The 26,574-nt window shown below is 53.8% G+C and overlaps 11 protein-coding genes across 11 annotated transcripts; 6 read left to right on the top strand and 5 right to left on the bottom strand.

The window, feature by feature from the left end:
- Nucleotides 1-367: 367 nt before the first annotated feature.
- CLAFUR5_08510 (Solute carrier family 35 member E3) lies at nucleotides 368-1,625 on the bottom strand (the record flags this gene model as incomplete). Its single annotated transcript, XM_047907658.1, has 4 exons — nucleotides 368-425; nucleotides 497-687; nucleotides 744-1,373; nucleotides 1,425-1,625. The coding sequence occupies 4 exons, from the start codon at nucleotides 1,623-1,625 to the stop codon at nucleotides 368-370; spliced, it is 1,080 nt and encodes a 359-aa protein (XP_047759829.1).
- Nucleotides 1,626-1,744: 119 nt separating this feature from the next.
- On the bottom strand, nucleotides 1,745-2,010 carry CLAFUR5_20261 (uncharacterized protein; the record flags this gene model as incomplete). The annotated part of the gene is made up of 2 exons (XM_059463097.1): nucleotides 1,745-1,798; nucleotides 1,903-2,010. The coding sequence occupies 2 exons, from the start codon at nucleotides 2,008-2,010 to the stop codon at nucleotides 1,745-1,747; spliced, it is 162 nt and encodes a 53-aa protein (XP_059318941.1).
- Nucleotides 2,011-3,702: 1,692 nt separating this feature from the next.
- Nucleotides 3,703-4,864, bottom strand: CLAFUR5_08509 (Zinc finger protein; the record flags this gene model as incomplete). The annotated part of the gene is made up of 2 exons (XM_047907657.1): nucleotides 3,703-3,824; nucleotides 3,877-4,864. The coding sequence occupies 2 exons, from the start codon at nucleotides 4,862-4,864 to the stop codon at nucleotides 3,703-3,705; spliced, it is 1,110 nt and encodes a 369-aa protein (XP_047759266.1).
- A 4,542-nt stretch (nucleotides 4,865-9,406) lies between these two features.
- On the bottom strand, nucleotides 9,407-10,897 carry CLAFUR5_08508 (Arginine methyltransferase, mitochondrial; the record flags this gene model as incomplete). Its single annotated transcript, XM_047907656.1, has 1 exon — nucleotides 9,407-10,897. The coding sequence occupies one exon, from the start codon at nucleotides 10,895-10,897 to the stop codon at nucleotides 9,407-9,409; it is 1,491 nt and encodes a 496-aa protein (XP_047759267.1).
- A 279-nt stretch (nucleotides 10,898-11,176) lies between these two features.
- CLAFUR5_08507 (Cysteine synthase 2) lies at nucleotides 11,177-12,669 on the top strand (the record flags this gene model as incomplete). Its single annotated transcript, XM_047907655.1, has 2 exons — nucleotides 11,177-11,763; nucleotides 11,817-12,669. The coding sequence occupies 2 exons, from the start codon at nucleotides 11,177-11,179 to the stop codon at nucleotides 12,667-12,669; spliced, it is 1,440 nt and encodes a 479-aa protein (XP_047759268.1).
- Nucleotides 12,670-12,771: 102 nt separating this feature from the next.
- CLAFUR5_08506 (uncharacterized protein) lies at nucleotides 12,772-13,377 on the top strand (the record flags this gene model as incomplete). The annotated part of the gene is made up of 1 exon (XM_047907654.1): nucleotides 12,772-13,377. One exon carries the CDS (start codon nucleotides 12,772-12,774, stop codon nucleotides 13,375-13,377), a length of 606 nt encoding a protein of 201 aa, XP_047759269.1.
- A 650-nt stretch (nucleotides 13,378-14,027) lies between these two features.
- Nucleotides 14,028-17,708, top strand: CLAFUR5_08505 (U2 snRNP component prp10; the record flags this gene model as incomplete). The annotated part of the gene is made up of 2 exons (XM_047907653.1): nucleotides 14,028-14,037; nucleotides 14,092-17,708. The coding sequence occupies 2 exons, from the start codon at nucleotides 14,028-14,030 to the stop codon at nucleotides 17,706-17,708; spliced, it is 3,627 nt and encodes a 1,208-aa protein (XP_047759270.1).
- Nucleotides 17,709-18,263: 555 nt separating this feature from the next.
- CLAFUR5_08504 (Putative polysaccharide deacetylase) lies at nucleotides 18,264-19,429 on the top strand (the record flags this gene model as incomplete). Its single annotated transcript, XM_047907652.1, has 3 exons — nucleotides 18,264-18,401; nucleotides 18,461-18,819; nucleotides 18,916-19,429. The coding sequence occupies 3 exons, from the start codon at nucleotides 18,264-18,266 to the stop codon at nucleotides 19,427-19,429; spliced, it is 1,011 nt and encodes a 336-aa protein (XP_047759271.1).
- Nucleotides 19,430-19,469: 40 nt separating this feature from the next.
- On the bottom strand, nucleotides 19,470-20,823 carry CLAFUR5_08503 (Glutamyl-tRNA(Gln) amidotransferase subunit A; the record flags this gene model as incomplete). Its single annotated transcript, XM_047907651.1, has 2 exons — nucleotides 19,470-20,515; nucleotides 20,568-20,823. The coding sequence occupies 2 exons, from the start codon at nucleotides 20,821-20,823 to the stop codon at nucleotides 19,470-19,472; spliced, it is 1,302 nt and encodes a 433-aa protein (XP_047759272.1).
- A 1,283-nt stretch (nucleotides 20,824-22,106) lies between these two features.
- Nucleotides 22,107-22,895, top strand: CLAFUR5_08502 (Copper transport protein ctr4; the record flags this gene model as incomplete). The annotated part of the gene is made up of 4 exons (XM_047907650.1): nucleotides 22,107-22,259; nucleotides 22,308-22,338; nucleotides 22,393-22,807; nucleotides 22,859-22,895. 4 exons carry the CDS (start codon nucleotides 22,107-22,109, stop codon nucleotides 22,893-22,895), a joined length of 636 nt encoding a protein of 211 aa, XP_047759273.1.
- Nucleotides 22,896-24,703: 1,808 nt separating this feature from the next.
- On the top strand, nucleotides 24,704-25,858 carry CLAFUR5_08501 (Dehydrogenase orsE; the record flags this gene model as incomplete). Its single annotated transcript, XM_047907649.1, has 3 exons — nucleotides 24,704-24,751; nucleotides 24,806-25,014; nucleotides 25,093-25,858. 3 exons carry the CDS (start codon nucleotides 24,704-24,706, stop codon nucleotides 25,856-25,858), a joined length of 1,023 nt encoding a protein of 340 aa, XP_047759274.1.
- Between the last annotated feature and the right edge of the window lie 716 nt (nucleotides 25,859-26,574).

Genomic DNA, 26,574 nt, shown 5'->3' with positions numbered 1-26,574 from the left:
CGGTCTCATGTCGATGCATTGGCGCGTGCCGATCTCACGTTTCCCATGCATTGATGGTGATCTTGTGTAGAAGGCTATACTCGAGACTGGTTATAAGGACCGTTGAGGATTTCCAGGAGGAATGTGGTGGAGAGCAAGAAGGGGTTGCCAGTTGATGCATCAGAAAGTTGGAACTATGCAGAGAGAGATGCGGCGGTGGAGGACGAAGTAGTGGCAGTCTGAACTACGGCAACTCCACCGTTAATGAAGGAGCGAGTAGCAAGTAGCATCGAGGGCAGTTTGAACTCCTCGAGTATCAATGATGTCTTAGAGCACTACGGATGCTTCTTACATATGTCGACTCACACACCTTGCATTATCCTCTTCTTTATCTCGGAAGTTCTTTCGCCATCTTCCTCACAGGCCGTTCCTTGACGTACGTATACCTGATCTCATTAGTAACGTGAACACAATTCAGCCGACGCCCTTCACATCTCGGACACACAGGACGACTCACGCTATCGCACCCCCAATTGCAAGTACAATACCAAGCATACTACCGTCCCTGACAGGCTTGCGGCTCACAACCCATCCAACAACAATGATAATGCACGTCTTGCAATGTCCAACAACACTGGCACTGACAGCTCCGGCCTCGTTGACGATGAAGTAGTGCGTGAGGTTGATCAGACATGCGAAGACGCCACTCTGTGGTTGTTGTTAGCCGTACTTTTCACAAATGAGAGAATGGGCAAGATAGTTACCAGGATGATCAGCATCCACGATGGAAGTGAAATTGCCATAGAACGCAAGACCGTGACATCGTCCGAGAAGGGGATGATGTAAAGCATAACCAGCACGCAGACCGGTGCCTGGTTCATGAGCAACTGCCAGCTTGAGACTTCCAAAAAATTGTGATACCGTCCGATCCAGATGCTGTAGATGCTGCTAACCAACACCCCACTGAGCGCAAAGAACACGCCGAGAAGGGAGGTGGATCTCGAGTCTGCTGAAGGTCTCGTGTCAAAGTACGACACAACAGCAACGCCAATACATATCGGTGCCAACGTCATTGCCGCCTGTCGCGAGATCGTGAGTCGGTAGAGGACGTAATTAAGCATGACAATGCAGGGCGTGATCAGGACCCTGGCGATCTGATAGAATTGTATGCTCGAATAGGCCAGAGATGCGTTCGGCAGAACGACGTTGAAGATCATGGCGAGCGCGAGTGGGAGGATTGTCCATTTGTCGACACTTTTCGTCTCGAAGAGCCCAAGCTGTGGCATTGATAGCGCCAATAGCAGCGCATACGTGATTGCGAAATGGAAGGCTGCAAAAGTGACTTGTGCGTGCCGGAGCTTTGCGTCTTCGAAGATGCGCTTGTTGACGAAGACCTTTGATGGATCGTCAGTGGTTGTTTACTTTCTAGGTCGGAGCTCCCTTACTATGCTGACTGTCGATACCGTATTGACAATCGCGCAGAACCAGAATCTTCTGCTGAGGCCTGTCTTCGACACTAGAGGCTCCTTATCGACCGCTCGTGTAGCCGCATCGTCATCTTCAGTCCCAAGCAAGAAGGGTCTAGCTTCCTCGTGCGAAAGCTCGATAGAAACGCCCTTCTCCAAGTCTCGTTCGCCTTCGGCCATTGTGCATGTTGATCAGTCGATGGAACAGCTTGTTGTAAGGGCGCTTCTGTGGTTTAGACAAGGACAGATATCGTGTAACACCGAAGCGTGGAGTACATTCCCCGGCCATCCAAGAATGATCACAATGCTCCCTTGCGGCTATACCTTCGACGATGAATCTCGACCGTCGAGCGCTTACCATGCATTAGCATATCTAGCATTGAATCGTCGACTTCTTCATTATGGCAGACGGCGACGTGGTTCGATGCGCCAAGAAATGGTCAGAATGGATACTTACCCCGTGCAGGCCACCGGTAATACCCGAAGCCGGTCCAGACAAGTTGACTGAGTACAGTGCATCAGATCCCACTTTTGCATACTCTGCCAGCAACGCAGCCGCAGACATGTTCGTGACACGATACGATTGACAGTGACCACGAGCCGTCTCGACGACGTCTATAGCCCGCACCAGCGACTTGCAAGTTCCGACAGCCAGGTATGTGTTGTTGCCTGAGCTGAACGGTGATGGCGAGCTGTATGACGCGATCGCAAACAGAGTGAAAAGCACAAACGGCATCGCGAAGGAGCGAAAGGCAATCGTTCTGGAAGAAGGATAAGGTGGGGTCCGCTCGAATCGCGAAGGTGTGTATCTTCGTACTGAACCATGGCCTTGTGATACATCAAGGTGCGAGACGACGTCTAAGGACCCTTCTTGCTCGGTCAGCTAAGCTATTGGCTGGTTGGTTACTTGCTTGCTTCTGGCTGGCGACAACAAGTCATGTCGTCGGAGGCGGGCATCGATGTCCGCAGAGCACAGCTGGGCAACACATCGCTGTCGCAGTCATCGTTTGCTGGAGGCTGTCTGGTGTAGTGTCAGCGAGCGATGGCCCACGAGCCACGCTCTGTGGTCCTGTCTTCGTACTTCACCACGCGCCAATCCAGCAGGTCGGAGAGTTGTCATGTGCAGAGTCCCAGCACGCAGCGAAACAGCTGTTTACTCAGGCTCCTACGACTCGAGTGGGATACCTAGCATAGGAATGGTCCGTGTCTTCTCCAAATCTGTAGGATGACGACTGGTAGACTTCGAATCCAATCGGCCGTCACTGGCGATATCTCGCCCCGCAGACGTCCGAAACAGCGATGTCATTCTCCTCGTCGCAGCACCACACACACGCGAAGGCCAGGCTGAGGATGCGCTCACGAATCCACACGTGCTGTACGTGCTGTGTCCACGAACACCGCTTGCGCTGGCAAATTGTCCCACTTCCCACAGACCAGCCATCGTGGAACACTGCGCGCGCGACTCATGGGGAAGCTGCACAGCCAATCACAATGCTGTCTGGAGTCGTCATCGACGCCGAAGAAGGGGTCCGGAGTGGGAATACCAGACATGTACAGTAGTGATGTCGTATTTTGCTGCTAGTGTGGTGGATGTAACCCTGCGCTGCGCGGACTTCTGATTGGAGGCTGAGCGCAGGAGCAGAAAGCAGGGCAAGTGCCTGAGTCCGGCATCCTTGCGCCAGAGGATCTGCACGCCACTTACGATGCTCAATGTGGTCCACCAGCTAGCGCATGGCTTGAGATTGGGCTGCGTTGGCGTGCGGGTGGCTTCGACAGTGTTTGTGCGGTGCGAGTGTGCACAGTGCGAGAGAGATGCGATGGTGAAGATGTAGTAGACAGTGCAGGCAAGAACGATTTATCACGAATGTTGATTGCGGCTTTCCACCGGAGCTGGGAACCAGCTATCTGTATATTGATACAACTCGCCCTGATAGCGACTGTGCAAAGCTGCAGCTGGGATTTTGAGCTGTCGTACATATCTGAGCCTCTCCAGTGAGCTCTTTCAGGCGTGCCAGCCAGTCCGACAACAATATATTCATACAAGAGAGCCTGCCGTCCGGGCAACTCATCTTCCAAACGCCCTGAGCGCCATGCAAAATCCAACCACTCCAAGAATCCATCGCGGCTGAAAAGGGGTATCAAGTCGAAGTAAGCGATTGTCGTCGAAAAAGATCCATGCGCCTTCAATCAATCAGGACCACGCGTGAAAATGCTGCGCGTGCTGTACAGCAGTCCGTGGTATCGCCCTGTCGTTCGTTCATTCATCATCCTCTGGTGATGTGGGATCGTGGCCCTCGCCTTTGTGGACTTTGCGGTGTCTGCGCAAATTCGAGACTACAGAAAAATGTCGCCCACAGCCCTCAACGTCGCAGGCAAATGCTGTAAACCGATTAGTCAATGTTATGTCTACTGTGTAAAAAGTCCGACTCACGCTTTTCGCCTGTGTGGCTGTACATGTGTGTCTGCAGCGAGCTTGGTCGTGTGAAGCGCTTGTCGCAGATCTTGCACTTGTGCTTCTTCTGTGAACTTGACGAGACCTTGGAGCTGAATTGACCCATCATGGACTGTGGTGCAGGTGGCATTGCGCCGCCAATCAGTGCTCCTGGTCGTGGGAGTGTTCGCGATGGCATGTCGACCGATTCGCCAGCGGAGCTGTAGTCGCCAACGGATGCTTCGCTCACCGAGCTGTTGTAATAGCTTGGATAGGTGCTTGCAGAAGAGATGGACGAGTGCGACGAGTGCGATGGGAAGCCATATGAATCTGTCGATGTGCGTCCTGAGCTGGAGGAGCCATAGATATTTCTTGGAGTAATGTCTGACTGGCTCATGGCAACCATGCCACGGCTAGCATCCAGAGCATCACTGAAGCTTTGTCGCTCGGCTTCTGATGCGTGCACGATTCTGTTATTGAAGTCAACCAATGAGCTTTGGCGGAAGCGTTGGACCTCTACTGGGTCACCTTGGAACGTGGCGGAGGCTACTGACGGGTGAGATGATCGCCTGTCGGGCTGATATCCATAGGCAGGCACGTATTGAGGAGCCGATGTAGGAGCATAGGTTGAAGCAGCTGGTCCTGCAGAGGTGTACGATGAACCATACGGCCTAGGTGCGCTCATATCTTGAGCTAACTGTAAGCCGGACTGTTCGAAGAGTGCTGGATCCATTTGAGGAATACCTGAAGAGACAGATGTCGCGGGTAGTCCACCAGCATAAGCAGCCGAAACAGTGGGTGCCTGGACGTATCGCGCATCACCAGCAGCAGAGGACTGTGGCATGGAGGTCGCGTACATCTGGCTTTGAGGTGCCGGCCCAGACACCCAAGGATTCGTGAACTGCGGAGCTTGGGGATACCTCATCGCATCGTAGCCCATTGGGCTGAACTGATGGTGTTGCTGGCGAGAGTCGACGGCCATTGCCATTGCGGTGAATGTTGGTAGAGAAGGGTGAGGTGTAGCTGATTGAAGATCCGGTAGAGGACTCAGTGCCACGCGTAGGTGATCAACGCTGGAAGTCGAGTTTCAGAAACGTGGAGAATAGATCAACCTCAGAGGATGTGCGAGATCAGCGTGCTTAAGTGCTCCGTTCCTCGAGGCTGGGAGGATCCGCAGGCCAGTAAGCGAGTGATCGAATCCCCTCAGGACGCCAGTGTGCCGATCAACGGAGAGCGGTGGTGCGTGGAGAATGCCCAAAGGCTGTCAATGGACAGATGAGGAACCCCTATGCAGCTAGAGGGCCGGGCTGAGAGCCGTCAACGAAGACGGTAATGTTTCAGGACGTTTGGCGAGGTGTGCAGGTGTGCCTGACGCAGGTTTGCAGAGCGGACAGCGTTTGCGACAGTGTCTGGACGGATCGATGGGCAGCGGCGACTGCGTTGAGTAGGGATGTGCGGGCGTCGTGTTGTGTTCAAGCAATGATTGACTTGTCCAAGGTGAAGCGTGCTGAAGCCTGAACCCCAAGACAAGGCGGCTGCTGAGTGGCAAGATGCAAATAGGCAGTCAATCTTTTGTGGACCGAGAGGCAGATGTTGCAGATTGTTACCGAGAGAGGAACTGCGTTCTTGATATGTAGTTCGAGTAGTGCCAAAACGTCACTCTACTTGTTGGGTGTGGACTGTGGAGGAGCGCCAGCCGAGCATCAAGCGCAAGCCTTCCAGACCCCCCCCCCCTTCGTCCCCTTCAGCATCCCAGCAGCACTTGCAGAAAGAAGCAGGGTAAAGCGCGCACGTCCCGCCACGCTCCTCGATCGCACCCTTGCTTAGTCGCGCCTCTGCCGGAGTTTAATCTGCGGCCCTGCGTCATTAGTCCAAGGATGTTTCACCTTTCTCCGCCCGGAATCTGCCACTTTGGCCACAAGCTCGCCAGTCGGTGGGCAAGCCATCTCATCAGCATGACTTGAACACCGCCAAGCACACGCAACAGCAATTGCACCCCTTCACGCTTCACGCCAGCGCGAGCGCACTCTCTCGCGAATTACCGTACATCTCGCCGGACTCGCCTTGCCTGCTGCCCGGCGCCCGCTAAACAGAGCCCCATCCCGTGCATTTAGCCTTCGCACCCTCGGGATCACACACACCCGAGCCAGACGGCCTTCTGTTCTCGACTGCAGCCAGCGGTGTCCACCAGCAGCGCTACTACGCTTTGCGTGATATCTGCTGGTGCTGGCACATGAACCTACCGCCGGGCCAGCAAAATTACTCGAGACGGCACTTCGAACACCAGCGACAGCTGTCTCTTCTTCATCTTACCCACACCGTTTCCACCAGAAATAGAGCCTCATTTACCGGCCAGTCAAAGCAGCCTTGTGGTCTTTGCGGCCACCTGAACCACAGCGTCGAGCACTGCCTCCGCCGCCGCCGCCTTCACAACGGGCGCAATCTGGGGCTTTTCGTCGGCGCGCTAGCATTCACTCGCCTGCAACAACTGTGCGTCAGGCCTCACAAGCGAGTGAAAGCCAAAGCCATTCGCAAGCCGACATCAACGTCCCTAGCTTGCCAATTCGCAGCAGAACAATATGCCATTCTGCCCAATCGCCCACATGCACCCTTTGTCTGGCGGCCACTTCGACATCTGGCCCCGTGATTTCTTACTCGCGCAGCTGCCATCGTGCTTGTTGATGTTTCGTCGTTACCAGCCCATCCCCAACATCGTCTTACACCTCGGCGTTCTCTTCACAGTTCACATTGCCCTGTGCCACCTCACCTGCTTCTTCCAGATAGCGCGCCACTTGCTGAGATAGTCACCAGACAACCACTCACAGCTCGCCTGGCTCTTTCACCTCCAAGCCATGGCGTACGCCAGTGCGTATAAGCTCGATCCTTCGGCATCATTCTTCCGGTTTGCCAAGTTTGACTCGAACGCCATTGCTCGATGAGCCAGCCACGACCTTATGCTTATGAGTAGCGCCAACCTTAATGACCTTCTGTGGACAACAAGGGATAGGCGCTGCGGCTTCCCGATGTGACATTGCTAGTAACGAAGCGATGCTTACGGCTACACTACTCGCTGTCTACACCGGCGATATTGCTCTCGCATAGGTCAATCTGCAGGTTCGATGCGGAGCTGACCTGGCAGATGCGGGTAACACTCTTTCGACCTGGTTATCGACTCGTTGAACCGCGGCCCTGACATTTCTCGGGTTGTGCTTGCGCCTGTGGGCTTGCAGCTATCAGCCTCCAGCCAGAGCCGATTGTCGGCTTCGTGTTCATGGTGAAGCTCCCGGCGGACCTCCAAGGCACTATCGGAGTTGGCGTATGCACAACACTTGCGACGCCGACAGGATCTACTGGAGCAAGCCAAAAGTCTATTGGCGTTCCTCATTGCGCACGGTTCTTCCTCGACAAGAACGTCGCTCCGTTGCCTTGAACAGCGACTGCGACACGTGCGAGCGATATACTGCACCTGCGCAGGATTCATCGCCCGGTACTGATGCCGTTGACCGCTGTTATGAGGTCTCCTCCGCTCCTCTTGCCCTTCGCCTTCGGCTGTCCACCCGGTCATGAGCACATGTCGCCTTTCACAGACGGTTGCTCTCAAGAGCAGTCGAATCGTCGATTCCGCATCGCTCGACAGTCACATGCGTCTGGCTTACGCCCGCCGTTATGAACAGCACAAAAATACATCTGCAGATGCACGAGCCGCACCTTAAGTAAGATAACTCTCACAAGGTGGAGTGCGCCAGGCGTCCTCGGCAGAAAGTAACGCTCCGGAGGGCACTGCTTCGCCGTCGACAAGGGGCAAAATCTGATCCGAGCTGGACGGAGGCCAGAGATTGTGAAACATGCACGTGACATCCAGCGTCCTCTGTCGGTATGCATGCCCGTCGGGGTGGACGAACGGCAGGAGGGTCCCTTTTGCCCGTGGCGGAGATTGCAGTAAGGAGGTTCTACCTTGTCGGATGCCAAGAGTGCTCACATGCCAGCGACAGCCTTTGATGCCTGTAGATGAATCTCTGCTTTCTCGCTCTCACTCGAGGCTCGAAGCCTTTCCTTCATCTCCAGGGCTCCAGGCCCCTTCTAACCATAGTTACCATGCGAACGACCCGCAGACTATGGGAGCTTACACATTGTCGTCCATGACTCCAGGAGAGTGGACGTCCAGGCTCAATGTCGACCATGAAGTGTTCTCTTGATCAGTTCCAGGTAACGTTGCATTGCAGGACCATCCATCACGTACCTCTCTCAACAGCGGAGAACTCGTAACGTGGCTCCGTATGGGCGATATCTCCATAACATCCAGTGTCACTGTGACGATGAAGACAGATACCAAGGACCTGACGAGCAATATCTGTGTTTCCAATCATGGATTTCGGTTGCTTGATCGCGGCTTTTGACTGATCGACGGTTCGCTGCAGCAGCCACTACCAAAGTATCGAAAGGGGACGGACTTGCTTCCGGCTGCAATACTGATACTTCTCTAGATCCTTGCTGCACGAAACCACTTGTAGGCATTGCCAGACTTCCTCGAAGGCAATGCATCGTCTTGCAGAGTGTTGTTTCCAGACGTCGCTGGTACTTTGTCAGGTTCTGCCCCGGCAGAAAAAGAAGAATGCCAAGACTTCCGCTTGATGTGCCAAAACATCACCCATATCGGCCCAGCAATGTCTTGACAAGAATACAGAGTCAACAGGATATTGATCAAGCATCAAAGGAAGTGTTGCATCGAAAACCCTTGCTCCTGGCCTCCTCGGTTTGTGCTCCCAAGCAAAAGTTACCGTCGACACTGAAACTTCGCCGGATCCCACCCGTCGTCTCCAGCACTTTAACAACACCTTTCTACACCTCAACAACGTCTATACCAGCAGCATATCGGCAAAAAGTATTGCATCGGCCGGGAATCGAACCCGGGGCTAGCCGACAAAGCAGACTCGCGGTGAATGCAATGGCAACGGCTAATTTTACCACTAAACCACCAATGCTGTCGAGCAGGCTGTTATGCTTACTTAATAACACGGCTGCGACCATATTGCATATATACCCTTATTAACGAGGCAAGTCGAGAACTGATCGACAGAGCACAGTCTTCGTCACAAATCGTTGCTACTTCGAGGTCGATGTCACATCTGCACGGGAAAGACGGCATTCATTCGAGGCTTGACCAGCCTTTCAACAACTGCATTCCCACAATGCTATGGATGACACGGCACGGCTTGAATACTTGACTGCACTTCCTCATGGCTGCAGTGCAGGTCCGGTCGACGGATGATTTCTTGCAGTTCTGCTTCTACACGGAACATACGGCACAGGAAAAGGCTTGAACGGACCTCACTGAAAATCCTGAAACGATGTGGATACAAGCACACAAAGGTGTCTGGAAAGATCTACAATGTCACGGATCAGACGGAAGAGGATGAAGGCTTGGTTGAACTTCATGGTAGGTAAGAGTTTCCCTCCTCGGACTTTCGTTCCTGCTATGTCGGCATGAGTTGCACACTACATGTGCACAACACTCGATCCTCTCTCTCGTCTATACCGTCAGCATGACACTAGCGTTCTTGTACCAGCTCAACAGCGCATTCTCGCCACTTCTCATCTGCGTGTCCTCTACATACGCCCAGCGCTGGAAGAAGTCTTCATGCGTCATGACCCTCGTCAGACGCCCAGTGACGGCGCGGTAGATATCCTCCATCACTGCAAAGTCTGTTGGGAACAGGATATCGAAGTAGCCTTGCTGTACGAGGGGTGTCCGTACAGGCACAGTCCGCCGTTGATACCGTGTCTGCACGACTGGGGCATTGTATCCAGCCACAGCTTGTGGTAGGCCGGAGAAGTCTGAGGTGACCAGCCGGTGTGCTGGGAACTTGGTCGATAAGATCTGAAAGAATTGCATCAATCGTGTCGGGATGTACTCGGGTTGTGTCAAGTTGGGCGCCAATGGTAGCCGATGCCGTATGGAGCGCAGAATTTTTGATGGTCGAAGCGGATGAGGATACTGCCGATCTTGACATGCAGCGTCTCTTACACGAAGGAAGCGGGCGGCGACTGGGTCGAGAGTCCTGCTGTAGAACTCGTAAAAGTCACCGTCGCTGTCGATAAGGACTGATCCTTGCATTACCTCCTCGGTGAAAGGGTCGTAGCGTAGGACGTCGTGTGCAAAGTTGTCAAAGACCTCCATAGCAAGGAAGAAGCATGGCGTCGGCACATAAAGATCCCAGTCGAACACTGACTTGTTGATGATGTCCACCTTGTCGTGGTGGCCTCTGCTTGATGCTGTAGCCTGCAATTTCTGAGCCTGTAAAGATGCCAGTGCAGATGACACTTCGATGATGCGGAACTTCGTCCGGGCATAGACTTCAGGATCTGTATGTCGGATATAGTCCAGAATGTTCAACATGAGTGTTCCGTTTCCAGCACCCATTTCGTAGATGACCAGATCATGATATGGGTATAGGGTCAACTTGTAGTTGGCCACCATATATCTCGCTATTGCCTCTCCATAGTGTGGTCTAAACAGCTCGGTAGGCGTGTGCCACAGCTGTCGCGCCTCATTGTACTCTTTCTCGTCCAGCTTGTCCTCGAATTGTGTGTACCGCTCTCCCAGCAACCTGTAGAAGTCCGGCTCGTCTCGCAGCTTGTTAAAGTCGAAGGGCGCCCCGGGCGAGAAGATGGTCACGTTCTTGCTGAAGTAGCCATAATGTGGGTTGTACAGGCTGTCTTCGATGAAGTCCCGCATAAGCATCTTCACCCTCCGCGGCCGTTCCCTCCTCGTCCGCAGCTGATCCGACGTGACATTGGGATATCTCTTAAACTCCTCGGCCTTGTCACTAGGGAAATGATCCGTCCTCTGCTGCCACGAGCTCTCCGCTGTCGTCTTCGCTTTCTTCCCAGATGGCAGTGTGTGCGTGCTCTGACTCCGCCATTGCGCCTGCACTACCGGCGCTGCGAGCGATCGTGTCTCATGGCAGAAGCGATGTGTAGCCAATCGTCGGAACAGGCGATTGACGGCCGGTGAGTCCATACAGGCGACGCGGTTAGTACTCACCCAGAAACACAACTCAGCGACAAGTTGCACCGCGGAGGTGAAGCTCCACCGTCCACAGCTTGCTAGCGCGTGCATGGGTCAGGGATCGCGATTCGCAACATCTGGAAAGCTTAACTTGGTCGACATCATCTTTGCGCATCTCGCTTCCATCACCCGACATATCGCCAACAGACTCTTCTCCGTCCGCGTAACATTCTCCTTTCACCTAGGTCAGGCATCATAGCATGGAGTTGGGGTCAAGGCGGTGATTTGAGTATGGGCTGGTTTCTTGACGTATGGCAACGCGTGTGGGAAAGCATCACCGATAACAGAGGCAAACTCACTGCGACTGGCGGCTTTCTGGTCGGCATTATCCTCACATTGACCTTCAAGGACTTGTACCCGGACTTGGAGTTGGCATACCAGCGGCGATTGCGACGTTTTCGTGGCGGCGTCCCACATCCTCTGCCTGGTCAGCCGGACTATGTGCGATTGGAGGACCACACGAATCGCAAGCCGTCTGTGCAGCAAGAGGGCAGTCATGACCCTCATCAGCTAGCACCCGTGGTATCGCGAGAGGAAGAGATCAAGACTGGTGTTGAAGGTCTGATAGGCAACACACCCTTGATACGCCTCAATTCACTTAGCTATGAGACTGGATGTGAGATTCTTGCCAAAGCAGAGTTTCTCAACGGCGCAGGAAACTCTCCCAAAGACAGAGTGGCACTGTCCATGATCACTCATGCGGAGGAAGAAGGCCTTCTCGTGCCCAACAGAGGTGACACGATCTATGAGGGTACTGTAGGTTCGACCGGCATATCGCTCGCCTCCGTGGCACGAGCACGAGGCTACAAAGCACACATGTACGTAGCTGCCAGACTTTATAGCATTCGTACCAGTTCTGAGTCGGTGTTAGATGCATGCCCGACGACGTAGCCATCGAAAAAAGCGACCTGCTCCTCAAACTCGGTGCCACCGTCGAACGAGTCCGCCCAGCCTCCATCGTCGACCAGAACCAGTTCGTCAACATCGCCCGCCGCCGAGCGCAAGAACATACCGACGATCCCAACAAGCCTGGACGAGGCTTCTTCGCAGATCAGTTCGAAAACACGGCCAACTATCTCGCTCACCAAGAATCGACAGGACCAGAAATCTACCAGCAAACCACTGGCAAGCTGGACGCTTTGGTGGCAGGAGCCGGTACAGGCGGTACTATCGCTGGCGTAGCCCTCGCACTCAAACCTCTCATGCCGGGAATGCAAGTCATCCTCGCAGATCCACAAGGCTCTGGTCTCTACAACAAGATCAAATACGGCGTCATGTTCAGCTCCACCGAAGCGGAAGGAACCCGCCGCCGGCATCAAGTCGACAGCATCGTCGAAGGGATCGGGATTAACCGCTTGACAACCAACTTCAATGCGGGAATGCATCTGATTGATGATGCGGTCAAGGTGAGTGATGAGCAGGCGATGAAGATGGCGAGGTGGCTGGTGGAGAAGGAAGGAATGTTTGTGGGTGCTAGTAGCGCGGTGAATTGCGTTGCTGCTGCGGTGACGGCGAGGAAGTTGGGGAGGGGAAAGAGGATCGTCACCGTGATCTGTGATTCGGGGACGAGGCATTTGAGTAAGTTTTGGAAGGAGGCGGGGATTGTTGGGGGTGAGGGGGTGGAGTTTACATTGGATGAGATATTGGACGAGGGGGTGAAAGGGGCATGGAGGGTATTGAGTGGAGTGAATGGGACATTTATGCCCTGCGGGAAGAGCCGCTAATGCTAGCGTGGTTGCACAAATACCGCCTTCTCTACCTTGTTCTGCCGCCGCGCCAACAACACCGTCACTTCAACAACCTCCAACAAGTACTACGGACGTACGATGGCTCAGAAGCGACCGTTCCGCTTTCTCGACCTTCCCCGCGAGATGAGGGATATGGTCTACGCGCTGCTGACCGCCGATCACGACGACATTGCAGAGGATAAGGATGATCTCGACGGTCGCATAATTGCGTCTCTAAAGTGCGGCCCCATCGTAGCGCTGCTGGGCGTGCAGCGGCAATTCAGCCTCGAGTATGCTGAGCAGATCCGCCGCTTCTCCTCGCTGCAGATAGTGGATGCTCACGCCTGCTGCGCCAAGCTGAGCAGCCTACCTAACAACGTATTCGACTTTGTCACCAAAGCCGAGTGCATCCTCCTCGCATGTTACATCGGTCCTCAAGGTCACGGAACTACTTGCTCTATGCGCAGACATATCCAGCAGCATCACGACTGGACACAGAAGCTCCAGGGGAGTCTCCAGCAACCTCTGGCGATCTCGATCAATCTCTACCTCTCAGGGCTACATCAAGTGTATGACACGAGGAGCTCTGCACCCGACCACGACTTACGGGAATGCTTGAAGGGCCTCGTTGAGGTCAATGGGATTCAGCAGATGGTCGTCCGCTGCAGTGCCGCAGCCTCGACAGGGCCGTGGGACGCAGCTTAAGGGATGAATGCTGTCAAGCGTGGGCAGTGGATCAAGGGAAGTGGCTGGACCACAATCAACGAGGGTGAGCCAGTGGAACTCTGAGTGCTCCGAGGTGGCTGCTACCTTGACTTGATAGCATCAAACACGGCTACTCAGTTTGGAGCTGCGGACACGATGGATCTCTTGCAAGGTCATGGAGTGGAGATAAAGCAAAGGCTTCTAAGCAAGCATTCAATTGCACCGCAGATTCAGTGGTCAAAGATTGGGCGAAAGTGGTGGAGCTTGTAAGGGCAGTTCGTTAACAGCGGCGATGCGGCTGCCCGTCGGTGACAGACAGATAGACGATATAAGTGCAATACTGATCGGTCTGGGAATCGAGTGCGAGCAAAAGTTCATGTTCATCATGTCAGGAGCGAAGAAGGTCCATCGTTGTTAGGTCCAATTTGCGCGCACGTGACATGCCACTTTTACTTGCGCAATCTCTAAGTTTATCCTTGCACCGACTCGTACACTGTCGAGCAGGACTCACTCTCTGTACGCCCACTCATATCCCACTCGACATCACCTTGCGCAGCAAACTGGCAATCGAGAAGGTAGCATACATGACCAATTGCCACCACTGAGCAGGACATTAACCGCAACCCAGCAGCTTTCTCGAAACCGCCGCCATGTCCGACGGTAAGACTTTCGCAGACGAAACTAGCAGAACCAGCACTGATATGACTACCGCAGCGGACTTCGACAAAGTGCGGGCGGCGCAGGCAGAGCGCAATGCAGGAAAGAAGGGCTTCAACGACTCCTCCAGCCAGCGCACTAACACCAACAAGGGCATCTCTCTTACCGAAAACTTCGACAAGGACCTGTACGGCAACGATGCCGGCGGCGACAAATTTGCTGGCTACAACACATCCATCGCCGTGGCCGAGGATGAGGACATGGAGGACGGTGACAACGATGGGCGATTAGTTGGTCAGTACACAGCTACGGCGGCACAGATTGGAGAATGGGCGACGGGCGACACGGCAGAGGACGATATCCTACAAAGCCGGGAGAAGCAGGCGCAGATTGCTAGCCGAGAAACAGACTATCAGAAGCAGCGATTCAAGCGAGGACTCGATGGCGATGAGAAGACGTACCGCGAGACCATGCAACAGCGAGAGATTGAGCGGGAAGAGCAACGTGTGCAGAGGCTTATCGAAGAGCAGCAGAAGGAGAAGCTGGCAAATGGCGACGATGATGATGACATGGACAGCGTGGAACATCAAGCGACGCTCAAGGAGGGTACACCCGAGTCAGCCAAGCCAGCAGAGATCAATGGCGAGGAGAAGCCAAAGCGAGTGAGGAAGCGACGATGGGACACCAGCGCTGAAGATGCCGGTGAAACAAATGGACATACCGAGACGAACGGCGTCAACGGCCATGCGACGAACGGAGATGCGGCTATCAAAAAGTCTCGATGGGACTCTACACCAGGACCAGATGGCGAAGCCGCGCCTGCAAAGAAGAGATCAAAGTGGGATCTCGTGTCGGCTGGCGGCCACAATACCCAAGCTGCCCCGGATGCTACACCGGCGCAGCCCATGGCAGGCTTCGGAACAGACATCTCTGGCAGAAACGCACCTCTCTCAGATGAAGAGCTGGACGAGATGCTACCGAGTGAGGGTTACAAGATCTTGGATCCACCACCTGGCTACGAACCACTGCGAGCTCCAGCACGACGACTCGCGCCTGCGGCGACTCCCGCCAACACCGGGGGCTTCATGATGCAAGAGCCTGTAGACGCACGATCCATGGGCAAGCAGCTGCCATCCGACATTCCTGGCGTGGGCGATCTCCAGTTCTTCAAGGCAGAGGACATGGCATACTTCGGTAAGCTAGTCGATGGTGCAGACGAGAACGACCTCAGTGTGGACGAGCTCAAGCAACGAAAGATTATGCGATTACTCCTCAAGGTCAAGAACGGTACACCGCCGATGCGGAAGACCGCTCTGCGTCAGCTCACAGACAATGCACGGAACTTCGGGGCGGGTCCTCTATTCGACCAGATCCTGCCACTGCTGATGGAGAAGTCCCTCGAAGATCAGGAACGCCATTTGCTCGTCAAGGTCATCGATCGCGTCTTGTACAAGCTTGATGATTTGGTACGACCCTACACCCACAAGATCCTGGTCGTCATTGAGCCATTGCTTATTGATCAAGACTACTACGCCCGCGTCGAAGGTCGAGAGATCATCTCCAATCTCGCCAAAGCCGCTGGTCTTGCGCACATGATCAGTACGATGCGACCGGATATCGACCACGTGGATGAGTACGTACGAAACACAACTGCGCGTGCCTTTGCCGTTGTCGCCTCAGCACTAGGTATTCCTACTCTGCTTCCATTCTTGAAGGCAGTCTGCAAGAGCAAGAAGTCATGGCAGGCCAGACACACTGGTGTCAAGATTGTGCAGCAGATTCCTATCCTTATGGGTTGCGCTGTACTTCCACATCTCAAAGGCCTGGTAGACTGCATCGGCGAGAACCTCAATGACGAGCAAGCCAAGGTCAGAACAGTCACTGCACTAGCACTTGCTGCTCTTGCTGAGGCTTCCAACCCATTCGGTATCGAGAGCTTCGACGACATTCTCAACCCACTGTGGACTGGTGCACGTAAACAACGTGGCAAAGGTCTCGCTGGTTTCTTGAAGGCCGTCGGTTACATCATTCCGCTCATGGACGAAGAGTATGGAAACTACTACACTGCTCAGATCATGGAGATTCTGCTGCGAGAGTTCCAGAGTCCCGATGAGGAGATGAAGAAGGTCGTGCTCAAAGTTGTCAGCCAATGTGCTGGTGGCCAGGGTGTGACTGCTGCATATCTGAAGGAGACAGTGCTCAACGACTTCTTCAAGAGCTTCTGGGTACGACGGATGGCACTTGACAAGCGCAACTACAAGCAAGTCGTCGAGACCACCGTTGATCTCGGTAACAAGGTCGGCGTTGGCGAGATTGTCGAGCGCATCGTCGGCAACCTCAAAGACGAAAGCGAAGCTTACAGAAAGATGACGGTCGAGACGATCGAGAAAGTCATCTCTGCACTAGGCGCAGCTGACATCAACGAGCGTCTCGAGGAGCGTCTGGTGGATGGTATTCTGCACTCTTTCCAAGAACAGAGCGTGGAAGACATTGTTCTGCTGAACGGTTTCGGCACAGTTGTAACGGCATTGGGCACACGATGCAAGCCGTATCTACCGCAGATCGTGTCGACTATCCTATGGCGTCTCAACAACAAGTCTGCCACAGTACGACAACAAGCAGCAGATCTGATCACTCGCATTGCCATTGTCATGAAGCAATGCGACGAAGATGCACTTCTTGGCAAGCTCGGAAGTGTGCTTTACGAGTACCTCGGTGAAGAGTATCCAGAGGTCCTGGGTAGTATCCTGGGTGCCATGAAGAGCATCGTCACCGTCGTCGGTATCAGCAGCATGCAGCCACCCATCAAGGATCTACTACCACGCTTGACACCGATTCTGCGAAACAGACATGAAAAGGTGCAAGAGAACACTATCGACCTTGTCGGTCGTATCGCCGATCGTGGACCAGAATCTGTCAATGCACGAGAATGGATGCGAATCTGTTTCGAGTTGCTTGACATGCTCAAGGCTCACAAGAAGGGTATCCGACGAGCAGCGAACAACACATTCGGTTTCATTGCCAAGGCCATCGGACCGCAGGATGTTCTGGCAACACTTCTCAACAACTTGCGTGTGCAAGAACGCCAGTCGCGTGTCTGTACCGCCGTCGCCATCGGTATTGTCGCAGAGACGTGCGCACCCTTTACTGTGCTTCCAGCACTCATGAACGAGTACCGCGTACCCGAGCTCAACGTACAGAACGGCGTGCTCAAGTCGCTGTCTTTCCTCTTCGAGTACATTGGTGAGATGGCAAAGGACTACGTCTACGCTGTCACACCACTTCTCGAGGATGCCTTGATCGATCGCGACCAAGTGCATCGACAGACTGCGGCCAGTGTAGTAAAGCACGTTGCCCTCGGCGTGGTTGGTCTGGGTTGTGAAGACGCGATGCTGCATCTACTCAACCTTCTCTACCCCAACCTCTTCGAGACCTCGCCACATGTTATCGACAGAGTCATCGAAGCCATAGACGCTATCAGACTGGCTGTTGGAACCGGCGCAGTTCTCAACTACGTATGGGCTGGTCTCTTCCATCCTGCTCGGAAAGTGCGAACACCATATTGGCGGTTATACAACGATGCGTACGTACAGAGCGCAGATGCCATGGTGCCGTACTACCCCGTCGTGGAAGACGACAAGCTCAGGAGGCATGAGCTTATGGTTGTATTGTAAAAGGTTGGAAACAGCGGGCGTTCTTGGAGTACACAAAGTGGAAGTGTTCAATTGGTACCGCTAATAGGACAGCGTATCGCACATTGTAGCTGACGTAGTGGTAGTGATGGTCATACTCAGAATAAGAGTCGAAGTCGCACTCTTTCATTCAGCTCTGCACACTCTCATCCATTGTCATCGATGACAGAAATTGAGCGCTAACAAGCACAAGCAGTTCTTTGCCGTTGCCGTATGCACGTCGAACCAGGTTCTCCTCAAACGAGTATGTCGCGCGCCTACCGACAGTCTCCACAATGAGCTCCACACACTCGCATTGGCACTTCGTCTCCAGGAATCCAGCAGTCGCACGCGCAAGCAGGTTTACAGATAACGATATGCCTCTCAAGGCTTTCTCGCCTAGATAAGGAACGCACCATGCAGAGCCGGAAACGCAAAGTCGTAACGCATCACCGCGTGCCTACAGCTGCTTTGAATCCTCCTCCAGTTGAGGTACACAATCCGGTCGAGCCAAGTTCATCTTCGCCGAAGAGACCTTGCAACCAAGCAGAAGGAACGATGTCAACACCGTACGTTGGTCACCCAAAGTATACGTACGAGCGAGACTTCCGTGGCTATGGAGAAGGAGGCTTGAAAGAACTGAAATGGCCCAATGGCGCGAAGATTGCTGTGAGCTTCGTGATCAACTACGAAGAGGCACGTCCCCCTTCCCCCGTCCTCGTATCCGTCCCGTTGCTCACCACCACTTCCCCCAGGGTGGCGAACGCTCCGTCCTCTCCGGCGACAGCACCTCCGAATCACACTTGACGGAGAACCCCTCCCGCGCACCCACAGTAAACGAGCGCAACTACAACGTCGAATCAGAGTACGAGTACGGCAGCCGCGCAGGCTTTTGGCGCCTGTTCCGACTCTTCAACAAATACCACATGAAATTCACACTCTATGCCGTTGCCCAGGCCGTCGAAAAGGTCCCCGAGGTGGTTACGAGGTGTGTGGATATGGGCCATGATGTGGCGAGTCATGCGTATAGATGGTTGGATTATCATGCTTTCGGTGTGGAGGAGGAGAGGGAGTATATCAAGAAGGCGATTGTTACGTTGAAGACTTTGGCGGGGTGAGTACGAAGCTGTACGATCTCTGGACGAGTCCTCTTTCTGACGAGAGCTGTTGTCTGAACATTGAACGCAGCTGACGACTGCCATCATTGTAGGTATGCGCCGAAGGGGTGGTATTATGGACGCAATTCTCCGCAGAGTAGGACGCTTGTGCCGCAGGTCTACGGGGAGATGGGAGAGGAGCTCGTTTGGATGTCCGATACCTATGCGGATGATGTGCCGTATTGGAGCGATCGGGCTGATGAAAGGGAGAAGCCCGATCCCAAAGGGTTGTTGATGGTCCCGTATTCCTACGACTGCAATGACTTCAAGTTCCACGTCGCAGGCAGTGGCTTCAGAGATCCCAACGGGTTCTACACACACTTGAAGAACGCATTCGACACGCTGTACGAGGAAGGTCAAGACGGGACGCCAAAAATGATGACGGTAGGATTGCATTGCCGGATCATTGGGAGGCCCGGGAGATTCAAGGCGTTAAAGGATTTCGTAGATTATATCAGTACGAAGAATGGAGTGTGGGTGGCGACGAGGACCGAGATTGCACAGGCTTTTGCTGAGCAGTTCCCGTATCAGCGAGGATATTTGGCGAAGACAAAGGAGTCATGTTAGGCTAGCAGGTACTACTCAAAGGAAGATGCCGCTTCCCTTCTCACTCTTTGATCCACACTCTGCTGACTGCTTTTGCAACCTCTAGCAGTGCTTGGTCCTGGTATCGAGCGGTTGTCAGAGTCAAACCAATCGGCATTCCATGTTCTCCAGTGAAAGCCGGGATGTTGATCACAGGCACATGCAGTGCCGTCCAGAGTGCGTTGAAGATGGCATTGCCCGTGCTCGAAAGGCCCTCTGGCGCTTCGTCTGGCACGGACGGCACGACGACCACATCGTAGTTCTCAGCAATCGCATCCCACTTCGGTCGTAGTGCAGCGATACCGTCAGACGCTTCCAGGAAATCCTTTCGCGTGTATCCGTGCTTTCTTTCCGCGATGCCGACCAGAAAGTCACCGAGCTTGCCCTTGGCGTACTGGTACTCTGGCCTGAAGTACACACTGCCTTCACTGTAGTTCAAGCACGTATGCCAGTCAGGTAGTTTGTCAAACTCATCCGGGAAGCTGGTATCTTCGATCTGTGCTTCGGCCTCCTCCAACATCTGCCTGCCCGTGTTGAACGCTTTCTGAGTGCCAGGCCCAGCACGATCCCATACCATGGTCTTAAGAAATGCCACCTTGAGCCCCCGCACATCAGAAACCGATCGAGGCACTTCATCGTCCTCCAGGCCAAAGACATCAGCGCAGAGTTTGAGATCCTCTACTGATCGTCCATACCAGCCTAACGTGTCGAGGTCGAGACTGTAGATCTTCTGCCCCTCTCGAGAAACCGAATTCCATGTCGGTTTCATGCCAAATGTCCCGTTAAAGCTAGCAGGTCGTATGATAGAGCCACCTGTCTGGGTACCCAGAGCCAGGGTTGCTTGAAAGTCAGCGACTGCTGCGCCTGAGCCAGAAGAAGACCCTCCTGGTGTACGACCGGGTTCATGCGGATTGGTCGTCTTTGTGCCAACAGTACTTGCGGCGAATTCTGTTGTCGTCGTCTTGCCTAAGATTAGAGCACCAGCGTAGCGAAGCATCTTGACACTTGCTGCATCTACCTCTGGTTGATCGTTCTCGAAGATGGGTGAGCCGAGCTGCGTCGGCATGCCTGTACGTGTCAGTTCTGATGCTCCAACGACTCGGAAAGCATGAGCTGGTACCTCTCGTGTAGATTACATCTTTGATCGCCACGCCAATGCCATGCAGTGGTCCTCGCTGGTCTTTAGGCACCTTGTCAAGTGCTCGGGCTTGTTCCAAGACCTGTTCCGGCTTCAGATACGCCCATGCTTTCACAACGCCATCGCGCTCTTCAATACGCTTTAGCAAAGACTTTGCGTAGTCCTCGATTGTCAGTTGGTTGTCGTTGAACGCTTTGAGTAGTTCAGTGGCTGCGAGACGATGCGATTCGGCCGGCATAGTGATTGGATCAACTACCGCGAGGAGTATAGATTGATTGATCTGTCAGAGCGCTTCGATCAACAATCAGGTGTCTTGGTGGTAATCCAAAGCTTCCAGATGACAGCGAAAGACAGCTCATGTGTCAAGGTTACGCTTGATGGATCTACCTGCCATGTACATGCTGCATGCCTGGTGGAAGCGATTGTCCGTCATCGGCGAACGATAGGGCGTGTTGGCCGCGACTGTCATCAGCAACGTAGGATACCCTCCAGGTCTGGCCCATTCCCTCTCACCACCCAGCTGGTGGGCGATCACGACAGGTGAGCTCTTTCATCAATGTTAGAAGTTATCATGTTGAAGAGGAAAGACGAGGGTGTTGGAAGTGCATGATCGGGGGAGCCGGGACCGAGGGGACCACTTCACGACGATCGGAATATAGTGGTGGTGATTAAGCGTAGCGATCGAGCGCTAGCCACACCGGAGTACGAGCTTGCGAGTACGTAGGTGAGGCGTCAGCGAGGGAGTGAAGCTCTATACCAGCCCTCAACTAGCCTTGGCGCCCGCTCTGATTGGTCAACTTTCAAGTTCAAGGGTCACGTGACCTACCGCACTGTGCCTAGCACTGTACGTCGGGTAGCGGTAGCGTGGATCGCACGCTACTTTGCAGTCTAGAAGGGTTGGTAGAGAGCTCCACTCCGCTACGCTTACCTCTGGAGGTTCACAAGCGCCAACAGCACATTTTAAATATCAAGCCCCTGAGTAGCTCCAGAAGATAGTTCTAACCTCGCTCAAGATTGCAAAGTTGGGTAGACACTGACATGGTAGAAGAGACGGGGTTGTGTGAAGGATGGGCCCATTTCGTGACCAAACGTTACATGTACGTTATTGTTTGCGTTCAGGCCTACGTGAACAGATCTGTGTCGAAGTTTCCGTAGTGGACTATGCTATCGTGCAAGGAAGGCGCGGGTCGAGACGCTCGGTTGAGATGTGCTGGTCGGTATGGTCTGGCAGGACTTCTCGAAATTATCACTCGGCGACCTTCATTGGAAATCTGCTTATTGACAGCCCATGTTCACTTGGCAAGAAATGCTTAGGAATGTGTTCATGTTTCTTTGTGCAAGGGCAGGAGCCAATGACCCGGCCGGAATACTTGCTCAATCACTCGCAGCCACCTGCACATGCATGCCATCTCGTGGCACGCCGATACTCGCATCTGCCATCTGATATATTAGCACCAAACGTTTCGATGAAGACCAACTCGCCAATACCACACACAGCTCCTTCGGCTGAACACAAGAATCATGGACATGTCAGTCATGTCCTCGATGACCTCCATGGACGGAATGGACTCGACTGCCACTACGACCGCGGCCATGCCTTCCTCGACAACGACCATGGACATGGGAGGAATGGATATGGGCGGACATGGCGGCGGTAATAGCTGCAAGATCTCAGTATGTTCGCATACACACATGTACACACTTTCACTGATGAAGACGCAGATGCTGTGGAACTGGTACACTGTCGATGCTTGTGAGTTCATCAGCGGCAACGAAAACTCGCTTGACTAGTCTAACCCCCGCCGAGGCTTCCTGTCGAGCAGCTGGCACATCACTTCGTCGGGCATGTTCGCCGGCTCATGCATTGGAGTCATCCTCCTCGTTATGCTCCTCGAGGCCCTTCGTCGGGGCTCCAAGGAGTACGATGCCTACATCATCCGCAAGCGCATGGCCACCTCTCCACCGCCGACCAACGAAGCGCAATCCAGCAACAGCAACCTAATCGGCAAGAACACTTCGTTCCGTGCAGTACCCACACCAATCCAGCAGCAACAGTTCCGCCCAACTTTGCTCGAGCAGTCCATTCGATCGCTGCTTCACATGTGCCAGTTTGCAGTCGCATACATCATCATGCTCCTCGCAATGTACTTCAACGGGTACATCATCATCTGCATCTTCATCGGCGCTTTCTTAGGATCGTTCGCCTTCGACTGGACCACCACGTATGTCATGCCGGAACCTCGCAGGCGCGTATGCTGACCACGATCCTACAGTAACAAGGACTCCGAAGGCACCTACTGTTGTGGGTAGGCGGTCCAAGCACAGCCGGAGCCGGTCAGTACCGGTGTGGCTAGTTCTCGCTGAGTAGCAACAGCTGGCAGTCAACACAAGATCCACCAGCGTAGTGAGTATTCGATACGTTCCTCGGGACCAACCTGAGCATGTCCACATCTCTCTCGATGTAAAAAGCCTCCATCACTTTCCCGACAAGTACCACAGGAGCACGATGTCGATGTATGGCCCACTGCAACGCAAGCGCTGTCAGATGCTGACTCTGCACACGACCGAACGTCATATGCCTTGTTACTCTGTTGGATGAGCACTGTAAACACCAGTTCCAGGCATCTCCGGCTGTAAGCAGGCAGCCGACTTGATTCATCATCAATCGGAATTCGGCCGAGAATCCGTATCTGGGAGACTGGGACAAGCTTCTGACAGCACCGGCAAGCACTCCGCCGAGCGCCACCTACATGTACATACATTTCTTCGTACAAAGCATCGTACATTGAATTCTGTTGTCTTCGTCTCACCATATCCAGGTACCCATAGGATCAGGAGCATTCAGTTCAGATCTGACAGTGCTATACGAACACTAACGATGCTGCCTGCTAGCATGTTCCGTGCTAAAAGGGCCGGCCATTGTGTTTTGTCAGCCCGGGGACTCACGTCACGGCCCGATGCTTTGACGCAATCGATGGATACAGTATATAAAAGCACTGCCCATCAAAGGGACTCGTCGCGCCGTTAGCGAAGATCCAAAACCAATGCCTAAGGAAGGTCACCGGGGCATATAAGTCGACACCAACAAGGATGCTTGAGCACGAGACCGCCATACCGCCGATCGACCTATACATCCAGGGACTACGGACCTCCTACTTGGGCAAGTCGGCACAGTACCCAGTACAGAAGGTCATCGCCAGTGCAGTCGCAAGGGCCCGCGAATCAGTACCAGCGCACAAGGGCATTCGACCCGGAAACGAGCCGAACTACCGGGCAAGGGACGAACAGCTAGCAACACAATGGGAGGGTGAGAAATCGTTTGTAGAGCAACTATGGAAAGAGAGGTGGAACAACCAGGTTGCAGGGCATAGTGGACGCCCTCAGCCAGCGGGACAACCTAAGGAATGGTCAGCCACGAAATCCGCGGTCAAGCACCCCCCGAAGCTCATCCACTACCGCCTTACGAGGGCACAGAGTAGTATAGCAACCCAACTGCGAAGCGAACACATCGGCCTCCAGGGGTACCTATCATGGAGGAAGGTTCCAGAATACACGAATACTAGCTGCCCCTGCGGCTATCACTCCCAGAATGTACGGCACGCACTCCTCGTCTGTCCGAGGTGGTCGCCAGGAAGGGGGGAGTGGATGGCAAAGGCGAGGAACCGGACGGTTGGGGCACTTCTTAACATCGTTGAGGACCTACGGCGCATTACGAACTGGATACTAGAGAAGGGCTGGCTAGAACAGTACCGCCTAGTAGGAGCAGTGCAGGAAGAGAGGACACGGCGTAGCGCGACGAGACCGGCTGGGAGCGGGGGCTAACGGGGTAGTAACATGGACTACGTACGTTCAGAGGGAAAGCTAATCTAGACAAGGAGAGGTCGGGGGCGGGAAGGGTTTTCACCTATTCGGGTTTCCCTTTGTACATAACAATAGATATATACCTGCATAGGCCGAATAGGGTCCTAGAACAGGGGAATGACAAATCTATCTATTTATCTATATAAAAGCACTCTTGCCGCATAGAACGTCGCTGCGGTTCATTATTGCTCGTAGCCTTTGCATTCTCGTCACAAACTACTCAATACTCCGCGAGTAAACCCTCAGATCGATCCATCATGTCCAACCAAGCTGCATGGCTCGACGGCGCTGCCAAAAACCTCCGAGTCAGTAATTGGAAATATCATATCGTATCTACAACTGGCTGATCACTTCAGTAGGTGGCCGAAGCCGAATACCCAAAGCCCGACGCAGAGCAAATCCTCGTCAAGAACCACGCCATCGCCATCAGCCCCGTAGACTGGAAGGTCCAAGATTACGGCCTCTTCATCCAAAATTGGCCCGCAGTTCTCGGCACAGATATCGTCGGCGAAGTCGTCCAAGTCGGTAGCAACGTCACCAAGTTCAAGAAGGGTGATCGTGTTCTCTCGTAAGTGACCAACCGACCAACAGAAGCTCCCTCCTCTACAGCAAACACTCCTACTAACACCACAAACCCACCACACAGCCACGTCATCTCCCTCGCAACCCAACGCCCCCAAGACGGCGGCTTCCAACTCTACACCACAACCCGCACAAACTTCGCCGCCCCCATCCCCTCCTCCCTCTCGTACAAAGAAGCCGCAGTCCTTCCGCTAGCAATCAGCACCGCCGCCCACGGCCTTTATGGGCCCACGTCAAAAGCCTTCCTCGGCCTGGACTACCCTTCTGTGGACCCAAAGCCAGCCGACAAGACCATCCTAGTCTGGGGCGGCTCCTCCTCCGTCGGCGCCCTCGCGATCCAGCTTGCAGTCGCTTCCGGGGTGAAGGTAATCACCGTAGCAAGCAAGCATAACCACGCCTTCGTCAAATCGCTCGGTGCCAGCGAAGCATTCGATTACAACGACGCTTGCACGGTCGTTGACGATGTCGTGAAAGCGATCAGCGCCTCAGGTGGCGACTTTGCTGGGATCTACGACGCCGTTTCGAACGAGAGCTCATACAAATTCGTCCTCCCACTCGCCGAAAAATTACAGGGCAACATCAACATTGCCACGACGTTGCCAGCACCGGAGAGGTTACCATCGGGAGTGAAAGCCGCGCAGGTGTTTGCGATTACGCCAGATGTTGTGGACCCGGTGTGGGAGAAGTACGTGGGACAAGCCTTGGAGCAGGGGAAGTTGAAGGCTGTGCCGGAGCCGCTTGTGGTGGGTAAGGGGCTGGAGTTTGTGCAAAAGGGTCTTGATACGAATAAGGCGGGTGTTAGTGCGAAGAAGGTTGTTATTGAGCTTTAGAGGGTGTCACTGGTACTAGTAGTCTGGCAGTAGTAGAGCAGATGTGACGAATTATTACTAAGAGGTGGCTGCTTGCACGATTGCCGATGTATCTTTTATTGGTGACGACGATTCTACTGCGGCGCAGCGACTGCAATGAACGTCGAAGCGGAAGCTTTACATTACGCGCAGCTCTCTACAGTCCTGGGCATAGTTTTTACAACCCCTGTATTTACGCTAACTCCTTCCGGCTATCCATGTCCATCTCAGAAGGTGTTGCTACCTTCAATCTCACTATCAAGAATGGGCCAAGCTCACACCTGAGGACATACAACGTATATGTAAGAGTATGCAAGAACGCTGCGAGGCAGTAATAGCCAACAATGGAGGACACACCAGGTGATGAGCTACGCCAAGCAGTGGATACATCCTTCCTAATGAAGAAAGGTGGAAGAACAGGGGTTGTAAAAACTATGCCCAGGACTGTACTACGTTGCTTAGGCCGAGGGTGCTCGGAGTGTTTCGAGGCTCTAGTCACTATCGCATTTCGAAGCACGGCGGCTATCTTGGTTATCAGAAGCCCTCGGATGGCCACACTGAAGTAGACATACTCCAGACGAGAAAGAAAGTTCGAAGCAAAACCATCATATTTTCCACATCCTGTCTAAACAAAAACTACAAAGCGAAAGTCACGAGGGCAGCAACGGTGTCAAGCGACATACAACGTGCTGAACAGA

The sequence above is a fragment of the Fulvia fulva genome, chromosome 3 (assembly GCF_020509005.1).
Source record: "Fulvia fulva chromosome 3, complete sequence".
Taxonomy (NCBI): Eukaryota; Fungi; Ascomycota; class Dothideomycetes; order Mycosphaerellales; family Mycosphaerellaceae; genus Fulvia; species Fulvia fulva.
This window is presented reverse-complemented; position numbering and strand designations above follow the sequence as displayed.